At 33.2% G+C, this 11,554-nt stretch overlaps 1 protein-coding gene across 1 annotated transcript; it reads right to left on the bottom strand.

Annotated features, from left to right (window-relative positions):
- Positions 1–954: 954 nt before the first annotated feature.
- Positions 955–3,363, bottom strand: LOC128158230 (lens fiber membrane intrinsic protein-like). The gene is made up of 4 exons (XM_052820990.1): positions 3,343–3,363; positions 2,951–3,164; positions 2,641–2,784; positions 955–2,554 (listed from the first exon to the last, which is right to left on the bottom strand). The coding sequence occupies exons 2-4, from the start codon at positions 3,153–3,155 to the stop codon at positions 2,379–2,381; spliced, it is 525 nt and encodes a 174-aa protein (XP_052676950.1). The 5' UTR covers positions 3,156–3,164; positions 3,343–3,363; the 3' UTR covers positions 955–2,378.
- Between the last annotated feature and the right edge of the window lie 8,191 nt (positions 3,364–11,554).

Below are 11,554 nucleotides of genomic sequence, written 5' to 3'. Positions count from 1 at the left end.
GGCTTAATAAATAAACGTATCTGTATTTTGTTATACGAAGTTTTATTCATTCGTTTTCTTAAAAATATAACATTAATTGCAGGGGATAAATGATTCATTAAAGATAGGTCAGTAAACAGAATATAAATGATTAATATACATCGATATCGTAACAAGGCGTTCTTGAAAATTACAATCGCAATTTGTCATAGGAGATAATTCAATTAAAATTCATTTCTGACTCTTTTAAAAGCCTCAATCAAAATCGCAAACGCAATATCACAGACCTTTTCGTGTTTAACGCTAGTGCATTCACGGATCACGGTCTAATTTAACTCCTTGTGCGTCTCTGTATGTTTTGTTCCGTAAAAAGAATTTAGAAGTTAAAATTGCTTTCCTCTATAATGTCGGAGAAAAATCCTTATGCACTTGAGTCTGATTCTGTGATAGAGTTTCCCATGAAAGTGCCTAAGTAGACAATAACTCATATATTAATCGCTCTGCGGCTTCTACAGAACTGGTACTATTCCGCCAAGTTTCAATCGTGGTTTTTTTTCAATTGTACAAGTGAATTTTCTTTTCTGTTTCACTTTATTACAGAACAAAGTGTTGTCGTGTCAAAAGTAGTGTCAAATTTATTTATCATGATAATCAAATACTAGCAACATTGTTGAACTATTTTTAATACGTCATCTTAATCGATGCAGCTTTCTAGGTCATCACAAAAAAATGAGTTTGAGGCATTGTTATTGGTATGATTGGCAACAAATGTAAAAATTTTGATGTAAGAAATAAGATATCAATTGTGGATGTATATCGGGATATAAATACGGGTTGGTCACGTGATCAAATCCCATAAAGCCCGATTGTGGATGTATATCGGGATATAAATACGGGTTGGTCACGTGATCAACCCGTATCTATATCCCGATATACATCCCCAATTGATACCTTACTTCTTAATTACTGTGGAATTATTAAAATTCGGTGGGGCCAATTTTCGTGGATTGCTTTAATTTTACAGTTCAAGGGGACGTAATTTCGTGTATTCTATTACACCTGCAAAGGGAAATATGACTTTTTATCTCAAATTTATATATTCGTGGAGGATGTTAATTTGTGGATGAGAGATACCAACGAAAATTGAGCCACCACGAAATCTGATGATTCAAGAGTAACTGCAGCGATGTGTGCATACAAATTTCGCGCGTTACTCAATTTGTGTGCACACACCGCTGCAGTTATGAGACTATTTCTTTCAAAAACTCATGATTCAATGCTATTATAAATATATTTTGCTTGAATTAATCACGGTTCAGAATATCAACTAATATTATACGCAAACTTTAATTTCCCGAATTTATGACAAATCAGTTGTTACAGACACCAAAATCAGTACAGTGTATCTTGGTTTCGAAAATCATATTGCGACAGCTATGTACCTGAAGCTAGTTTTAGTAACAGGTACTTACCGTCCAAACACACGTGTTGGCACAATAATGGGAAAAAGCGCTATACCTCCTTGTTCACAAAACATACGACATGAAAGGGTACCGCGTTATTTCGCCTCATGTTAAAATTCACCCCTGACGTCGAGACGGGTATGGTCGTTTCACGACTTTCACATCGCTATAAATAAAGGTCTTAATGTTAAGGCTAATTACAAACAAACCTTTGTTCTGAAGTGGGCTCTTTTTACAATCGATGCATAGCATGCGGGTAAAATAACCCTAATCATTCGGGGGACGAAACCAAACGATCCACTTTACTTAACATTACCATTATGCATTTTGGTTTGTTTTTTTCGTTTGCCAAAAAGAATTTATCTTTATTTACTTTGAATATTTTTAACTTTGGAAGGAGACAGATTCTGCTGGTGTAAATATGAGAACGTCTATAACTTTATACGATAGATGGTTTGTATGGAAAATAATTTGATACTGTAATAACAAAAATAATCGGACCAAGCAGCTTTAAACAAAAAATCATTTGAACTAAACAAACATCAGGACTATGACATAAAATCATAATGCAGTAGACTACATGTTTTTAAATATTTAATATTACACATTGCGAGCAATTTAATTACATTTACTTGGTAAACAAAAACGTATAAATGATGGAAAAACGGAATTAATTAGTAAAAAATATTGCATAAAAATTAAATGCATTTATGTACCATTGTATTTTGCATTCATATAGCCGTTTTCTGACAAATATGAAGAAATGTACACTCAGCTCGTTCCCTTTCCGAATAACGTCCTTAATAGATAAGTGAACTCACCAGTGGGATTGCAAAAAAAAGTTTAAACAAACTCTAAAAGCAGCTTTAACCAAATATGAATGACGATGAACAGAAGAAATTCATTACGTTTTTATAGGAATGAAATAAATCCTTTTCAAATGGTTTTAGATCTAACTGCATCCACCACCATCACAGATCCAGCACCAAACGCTGCTAACATCGCCATGATGCAGAAGACAAAGGCGAAGTGGTAATCATACGTAATCTGAGAGAGGCCGAAGTCGCCAACTTTTGACGAATAAACAGCAATCGATATCAATATAAAGAGAGCTGAAAATCAAATTTATTTAAAAGATATTGTCAAAGAAGTTGAAGTAGTGCTAGTATAAATTCATCTACGTACATGTAGCTCTTACCTCCATTGAAAGCACTGCCTATTGCGGCAAATAAAGCTGGTTTCATATCTTTGAGGAAAAACAATTTCAAAATTGTCACTACAAGAGCAACATAAAGTGATATGAATCCCAAAATGCTTGTTGCTCTTACAGCTTTAATCCAATCTGTCGAAGAGAGTAAAACGCTTTGTGTTATACGTTGAAAAAAGGAAAGGTAACATATTTAGGGCGAGTCAAAGTTTTCAAGTCTGACAATCTTATATCATTAAAAGGTTAAAATTAATTAAGTAAGAGTGATCGCCGCTTTACATTATAAGAAATAGCTATATACCTGGTATAATCTCCGAGTCGTAATCAGAACACTCATCTATGTCAAGTAATTTAACCTTTGCGCATGTTTTCCATAAACCAAAGTGTGCCTTTATTCCTAAAATTTCATAGGATACCCAATATGGAGAAGCTAACCCAATAAGTTGACAAATGAAGGCACAGATGATCAGCACTAAACCAGTCAGTAATAATTTGGAGGCCTCCATTGTAAACGACTGAAATGAAAAAAAAAAAGATGAATCAGTTGAGTTACGCTAAGCCTTACAAATTTGAGCCTAGCAATGATTTCATATTTGTATCGATTTCAAATTTTTTTTTATTAATCTTAAAATTATTAATTCTAAAACATAAATTAGTTAAAATCAAAGTCTCAAATGTAATAATAAACAAAACCCTTTCTTCAGTTTGTTAATCTCGCAGCATGATATCAGGAAAGTTTTTTGTTCCGAAGTTGTTTAAATACTAATTTCTATTTTAAGCAGACATGCGCACTATACCAGTAGAGCAAGCTAAGTTTATTTTTAAACACACCCACGGGGGATTAGTCTTGCATATCAAGACGGTTAATATGCAATCAGTGTTTCGGAGTAATTTTGCTGGCTTGAAACGGGTGTTTATCAATATTTACAATGGAATATATCTTCAAAAACAAAGCAATTATATTATATGAGCGATTGGAATCATCGGCCACGTGTACACCAACGTTGAAACAAGGGCACCGCTAAGCGGAGCATCCCCTCGCGACATGAGTTATTGTGAGTAGGGATGCATTATTTAGCAAAATATAGTTATGTTAATGAGAAGACCACATTCTACTAACCCTCCATTACAGCAAAAACTACATTTTCTTTACCTGTACTAGATCAAAATCCAAAAAATATCAAGTTGTTGATTTAAACTGCTTACTTTCATTTTGGTTTCAAAGAAGTGAAGCGGCAGATTGATAACTCTCACTCAGAAATTTCGATTGATAACTCGTATACAAAATTAATTATGACATTGATTTAATGAATCCTTCCTTTACAATTGTGCAATTTTATCTAAGTTTTGCATAAAAATTTGACCAATTAATATGACATTGCATTTGTTTTAATCTTTTACAATGAGGCATATTTTTGCAAAGGTTGAGGAAATTCTATTGGAAGGTCTTTTATCAATTTACTAGAAAATTGAAATGGAGTGCACACACATATACATACATTCAAACATACGAACACACACACGCACGGCAGCGATGCTATATCCCCTTCGCAACAAGTTGCGCGAGGGGATAATAACACACACATAAATTAATTTGCATAAGTATAACAAATACACGAGACTTGTTTATTGAAATTGAAACATGAGGCTATCGTTTCATGAACATTGTGATATTGTTGTACGTACAATAAACCCGTCACACTGTCACGATTTATACTACGATTGCCTACGAATTACTAAAAATTAAAAACCACCATTTATCGCCTTGTCAGTCTTGCGATAATTCTACAGACGGTGCTTTTAATATAAAAAAAAAATTGTTAATCTAATTCGACTCGACTACAATGTCTTCTCGAAATTGTACGATGTTTGTGCGATAACAGGACGAGTTGTGGCGATTCATGTGCGAATTTCGGCGATTAAGTAACGGACGCTTTAAGATCTTTCTACTTGCAGGTAAGATGGAAGAAGACTTTCATTTATCAAGTGAGTATTAAACAAATTATTGATTGCATTTTTGCCTAAAATACTTACCTGGAAATATTTTTTTTAATTTCAAACATAAGATGAATAATGCAATCAGAGTTATATTCATACAGATTATAACAAGAATAGAATTCCTGGATCCCCCGCCGGTCAAGCAGTATACTAGTATCGACCAAGGCTGATTTAGGAACTTGACCAAGGTATTAGTGGTATAAACATTTGGTATAAATTTAATGAAAATCCGTCAAAATTTTTAGGAATGAGAGCGACTACAAGGTCAATTTTTGGATAAAACGGAGTCATTATTGTGGTCAAAGTCCATGATTCCAACAAAAAGTATCGACCAATGCTGATTTTCGAACTTGACCAAAGTATTAGTAGTATAAACATTTGGTATAAATTTAATGAAAATCCGTCAAAATTTTTAGGAATGAGAGCGCTTACAAGGTCAATTTTTTGATAAAACGGAGTCATTATTGTGGTCAAAGTCCCATAACTCCAACAAAAAGTATCGACCAATGCTGATTTTCGAACTTGACCAAGGTAATAGTGGTATAAACATTTGGAATAAATTTAATGAAAATCCGTCAAAATTTGTAGGCATGAGAGCGCTTACAAAAAAGTGTGACGGACGGACACACGGATGCACGGAAGGAAGCCCGGCATTTCTATGTCCCCGCTCCGCGTTGCGGCGGGGGACAAAAATTTAAGAAAACACGTACACGTAGAGGTAAATTTGTGAGATAACCATTAACAAACATTTAATGACAATGTTTGCAATTGTGAGTAAAATTATTATCATAATTTGCTGACGAACTTTAATTACTGTATCTATAAACGAACAAGATCGTGATATTGTTAAAGGTCATGAACTGTTTAAATAATCATGAAAGTGGCAGCAGTAATACTTACGTTATTCCCTGAATAAGATTATCAAATGAATGAAGAACAAAATTCATTATTTTAGAATGAGGAAATTACAAGTAATTGTAAAATTTCGAAAGACATGGCTCTGTAATAAACTTACATAATTACTGAATGATGTACTTAGTAATAAAAAAAGAATACTATTGACAACCACTAACTAGCCTCGTATTTTGTACTAGTTCACTCGCAATGTTCAATGTATTTCACTCGCCCCTAATCGCTCGTTTTCGTATTGTATTCGCATCAAACCGAACTACATTCCCATTTACGCGGAGGACACATGGGAAAGATTCGAGAAACAATCGCATGAACTCGTAGAATGCTCGGGGTAGATCGTATGATATTTCTAGCATCGAAAGTTCAACGACGTTTTGCGAGTTTCCTACGATTTCTGAGATTTATTGCGACTATGTGCACGAGTGCAGTCAAAAGTCTACGATTATTTAAAAATCTTACTGTGGTCACGATTGTTTTGAACATAATCAAAACAATCGCCGCGTTTGGCGAACTGCCGAGATTAAGGAAGAAAGCCTACGACTATTTCTACGATAAACCCCGAATAAGTGCGAATTATTGAATTCGTACGGTATCGTAACTCAAAATCGTGACAGTGGCTTTAGATACATGGTATAAGGGATATTATACATAAAAGCTTTTTATAGACAAAACAAACAACAGTTATGTTAGTTAGTCAAAAAAATATTCATGTTCAATGTCATTTACTTTTGACCGACAAGGAATAACACCGAGAGTAAAATCAAACATTTCCACAACTAATTTGTTACTTACGAAAATCGTAATTTTGACATCATTACTAGGGAGCAGTCTTGATCTCTCCAAAACGGATGTAAGCAGACTTGTGAACACTGTTTTTGCAGGGGAGCTGATTTTTTTAGCGAGCAGATGATTTTCTTGAAGAAAATGAAAAAAAAATTGAAATTAAAAAAATCAATATATTTTGGAACATGTCATTTTATATTATTCATGCGAAGTCTTACCGTGGGATATTTTTTTATTATATATATTGTCAAACGTCCAATAGAAAAACTATACTTTCTTTTGGAAATAAAACATATTTAATCCAAAGAATAAAGACACAAACATTTTACACATAAAGATGGTAAAGGTTACTGCCACTTTGAGTATATTAACATCAGATATGTACAGATTCATTACCATCATTAATGCAATTCAAGAAATGGAGTCACACTTCTTGTGAAATATACTACTGAGAATCATGTTTTGGAAATCGACCAACATTTTTTTAACCCCAGAAACACTGCAATGCTAGCGCGGAACTTAGATAATATGTTTATTATAGGGCAAGGAGGAGGTATTTTAGAAATCAAAAGAATATACATTTAGATAATGTCGTTGAATCTTCTCTAAACCGGAAAAGAATTGTAATTTTATTGTCTTCAAAAGTTATGGTTTTTTTTTCTCTACTGAAAAAAAGATATATTGACTGATTTTTAGGTCAGCTTAGTCAGGTGACCTACATGTATTACACTAAGTCTTACTAAATTTATATACTGCTATTGTCCATCGCCATGCGTCGTCCGTGTACAATTTTACATTTTTAACACATTGAAAACTACAAGGCCAATTGTTACCATTTACTGTATCGAGCATTTCTAGGATAAGAGAAATGTAAGTTGCACAATTTAAAACTTTTCCATCTTTGGGGCCTTATAGGAGAGACTAAATATGCAAAGGCATCATTTTTAAAAATACTAGACTCTGACCCGTGCGTGCACGGGTTGAGTTGGACATTTACAAAATAGATACATCGACACACCGTATTGTTGACAATTACATAACCAAGCTTTAAGCTTGCAGAATCGTTCCGAAACGATTTTGGAGAAAATTAATAAAGCTGTATTGAAAATAACAGTCAAATTATTCATAACCATTTTGAGGCTGTAAATAACTTTCATCTAAAAATTAAATTCACATTTAGGAGGAATTCAACACTTTTTTAATCTCTTTTTTACACATCATGTTGACATTCGGAACTCTCGGGATTTTTAAATTAATGCAGTAAGTTAAATTTATCTCCCGTATTTTCTTTAATTGAACAGAATATTATATAGGAAATTTCCAATGAAAATTTTCAAGCATTTGTATTATGGTAATGCAAATGTGATATTGTTGAAACTAAGAGCTTCCTGTGATTCAGCGTGAATGTAATGCGCATGCGCAAGGTTGTGAAATCCAAAAATCCATACGAATTTCGGATTTTTTAAAGGAATTTTTGTTGATTATTAATTAGCGAAGCTTGATTGAGAAAAAATAAAAACAAATTGGTAATTTTCAAATACCAATGATGTCTAAAGTATATAAAACAAAAGATAGTACTCTTCCGATTTGTCGGTATTAAAGCCCAAAAATTCGAGTCTATTATTTTTATATAGCAGTATACTAGATACTTTATCACTCGCACATATATGGGGTAAGAAGCTTAATGCAGGGTAATGATGTCCATAACGCCCTTTACCAAAATGTGACATTCTTGGCCCTTTAGTCAGGGATTCAGGCCCATGGCCATATTGACCCTGCCCTAAGGCATGAACCCCTACAGTCAACATGAATCTAATCTTTAAAATATTTCTTCTCTTCTCCCATATATAATACTTCAGATAAACTTAATTCATGATAATGATGTTCTCAAAACTACCTAAATTGTGAAAATTATTGCTCCTGTGTCAGGGGTTCGGGTCCCATTTGGGCAGGACCAACACAGCCATGAAGTAAAAATGTTTTCTCCACTCCAATATACGCATTGTATGGTTATGATGACCACAAAGCCTCAACTTATATTGTAAATTCATGGATCCCTGGTCAGGGGGTTATGGCCCTTGGGCGGGACCAATATGACCATATAGTATTAATCTAACAAAATCTTCTTAACTTCAACAATTGTGGGAGATAAACTGAACGCATGATTGTGATGCTTCTGAAGACTCTGTCTAAACTGGGAACTTTATGACCCCTGTGGCAGGTGTTCAGGCCAATGGGTGAAGCCAACATTGGCCATGTAGTGAAAATGTATTTTATCTCAGAAAAATATCTTGCCTATTTGCACAGCAGGGAGAGATAAAGTGGACCCTTTGGGTCTACAGGGTTTTGGGTGGGGCCAATATTGCCTAATAATGAAAACGTTTAAAAGTTTATATTTTATTCTGTACTTTCACAGTTAGTTGAGATTAACTAAATGCACGCTTATTATGTTTTTTCTTGAATCATGAAATTCTTTACCCATGGGGTAGGGGTTGAGGCTTTTAAATTGGATTGGGAGGGGGGGGGGGGGTGACAAATATGACATTATAGTGAACATGGGTTTTCTAAATGATCATTTAAACTACTTGGGTAACTCCCTGTCGTTGGTAAACATCAAATAATAAAAGCGGGGGTACATGGAACAGTTAGAGGAGTTGATTCATAGTTTATACTCTAAAATGAAACATAAAATGCTTTCCATTTATGGATTATGGTACTAAGGTTACCGTCAAGGCATATGGGCCTCTTGTTAACAACATATCTTGCTTCACAGTCTTCTTCGCGTTTCTCGTGGCTACAAAACCCTATGTTGCCCTGACCTCATTTGATAGCTGAGATTATGTAATGTTTCTTTTTTTTTGTTATGCTCAAGGAACAAAGATCTGCGCAGTTAACATTTGCCAGGCGTCGTCATGCAATATAAACTGTTGCTATGAGATCTTACTATAGTTTTGTTATGCATGCAACACGGACACATTTTTTTTACAAACATTGTGTCTTTTGACCATCAAATTCGACTTATTTGCATAAAAGATGGGGTCTTACATGGAGTCTTACATTAGGAATTATATTTAAAAAAAAGGAATCTAAAGTCGCACAAAATGTGTTTTCACAAAAGACTTATTCAACAAAGTATTTTACGACCATCTGAAGCTTTCATGAAAGTACAAATGAAAATGAAAATATACCCCTAGCTTTCCAAATACTAGTTTTAGACAATGCAACGATATCAATATATTTTATACAAAATTGCATAATGTAAATTTCCTTTTATGATAATTATAAACTTCTCGTGAGTCAGTTTTTTGGGGGGAAAACACAATTCGCTTCACGGAATTTTGTGAAGCTTTAAAGGTATTTAGGGCACAACGTTTCCTATGAATAGTACTGAATTCTTGGTCATTGCACTCCTCTTAAGGTAGTCCATCCATAACTATCATATTTCATATCTAATAGATTGCAAGTTTGATCACTAAAATCTTAGTGTGATTTTAAGGAGTTTATTAAATAATAATATTTCACCTTTGAAATCTTTAAAAAAAAATTAATTTTAATAAATTTATCATATGTTGAAGTTAACATTGAAGTCTATGGGAAAAATGCATTTTTAAATATATTTCTTTAGTACAAGTAATTTTCTCACATTTCTCTTAGTAAAAAATTGCAAAAGCTTTCTATGTCTTCGAATATGCTAAAATAATTCATAGTTTACCTTACATATTTTCAGAAAATGATTTTTTAAATTTTCTTAAAGGGCAGACAACTCTTTAAAAAAGTTTTAAGTGCAAAAAGTTCATTTAATTGACTACACACATGCACCCAAGTTTGGTTTATGTCAGCCTCATAATAGCTTCAAAATATGTATTTGATGTAGTATAGATCAATCAAAATTGTTAAATTCACCTTAGTTAAGGATGGACTACCTTAAACAAGATTTACAAAATTTCGTTTGTATGCAATCGTGTAAATGTGTAGCATATTTCAGAAAATTCTTATTACTTTTTCCCAGGATTTTCGGCCTTCTGAATTAAGAATATTTTTGCCATACAATATATACATGTAGCTATTAACAGCTGGTTAGCGCTACTCCCAGAATATTCCGATTTCATTATTCAGCTGGAAAGAAGAAGGAACAGTTTCAGTCATATTTTGCCATGTGTTATAGATATACCACAAAATAAAATTTTAGTTTTTATTTACACAAGAATATCCAAAAATTGAGAATCTCTTAAAACATTTCCTCATTAGACTCTAACAGAGGGAAATTGTAACGCCTTAAAAAGGTGCAATTTCCCGTTGTTTGTTCGTAACACTTTGCAGAAACACAAATTTTAGTAGTTTTTTGAAAAAGGAAACTATGTCTGCACCTGAAAGATAACGTTGTTGATTTTTATGATAGTTAAGCCAAATTCTTTCATAAAACTCCAAAAAATCTGTTTGCATTATAAAACTGCGGACATGATTTGTCAATATTTCAAAAACAAAAATGAACGATGAGTCATGAATATCCAGTGTGCATTGGAGCGATTGAGTTCTCCTTATAGTTCTCGTAGGAATACGCCCTCAGGCTATTTTAATTTATTTATGTTTTGAAACAGTATGCCTTCGATATAAATAAGACAATAACAACACTAGTTTTTGTATAACCAAGAAACATTCTTGACTTAATGAAATATTTTAATATAAGATATGGTTGCTTTGTAATCAATTGCAAAACGTCAGCTTATTTATAACATGTATAAACTGATTGTGATGTGCTACATATATACAGCTAGAATTTCAAATCTAATAGCTTTTTTTTTAGATTATCTTGACTGACGCCCAATCACACGGCCCAGATTTATATCCTTAAATGCTATCTAAGTGGTTCATGTGACCTGTTTGGAAAGAGATGACCCCAGGAAGTCATAAATTTTAAAGATAAAGCCAACATATGATGCAATATATGTTTCAACATCTTTTCCTTGAGAAATCTTATAAAGCAAACGAAGTATAAAGCCACTATAAGCAATTAATTGCATGTAAATCACAAGTTCAGGTGATAAAAATTTAAACATATAATTAATTGTAACGTCCGCTCATTATTCATAATGGTATTATTTTAGCCATGCTACTGCTATGTTTGAGTGGATTTATTGATTTCTCTGTAGAATTAAGTCTACTTAATCTACAAATAAACATATTTATGCTCGCATTATCAACGTGAATGATA

This window comes from Crassostrea angulata, chromosome 1 (genome assembly GCF_025612915.1).
Source record: "Crassostrea angulata isolate pt1a10 chromosome 1, ASM2561291v2, whole genome shotgun sequence".
NCBI classification, from domain to species: Eukaryota; Metazoa; Mollusca; class Bivalvia; order Ostreida; family Ostreidae; genus Magallana; species Magallana angulata.
Note: the sequence above shows the minus strand (reverse complement) of the source record. Positions and strands in the feature narration are given on the sequence as shown.

Coding starts and splice junctions, on each gene's coding strand:
- LOC128158230 (XM_052820990.1), bottom strand. CDS start 3,155: ATGGAGGCCTCCAAATTATTACTGACTGGTTTAGTGCTGATCATCTGT. Junction 2,785..2,950: donor CGACTCGGAGATTATACCAG/GTATATAGCTAT, acceptor TCTCTTCGACAG/ATTGGATTAAAGCTGTAAGA. Junction 2,555..2,640: donor AGGCAGTGCTTTCAATGGAG/GTAAGAGCTACA, acceptor TTTGATTTTCAG/CTCTCTTTATATTGATATCG.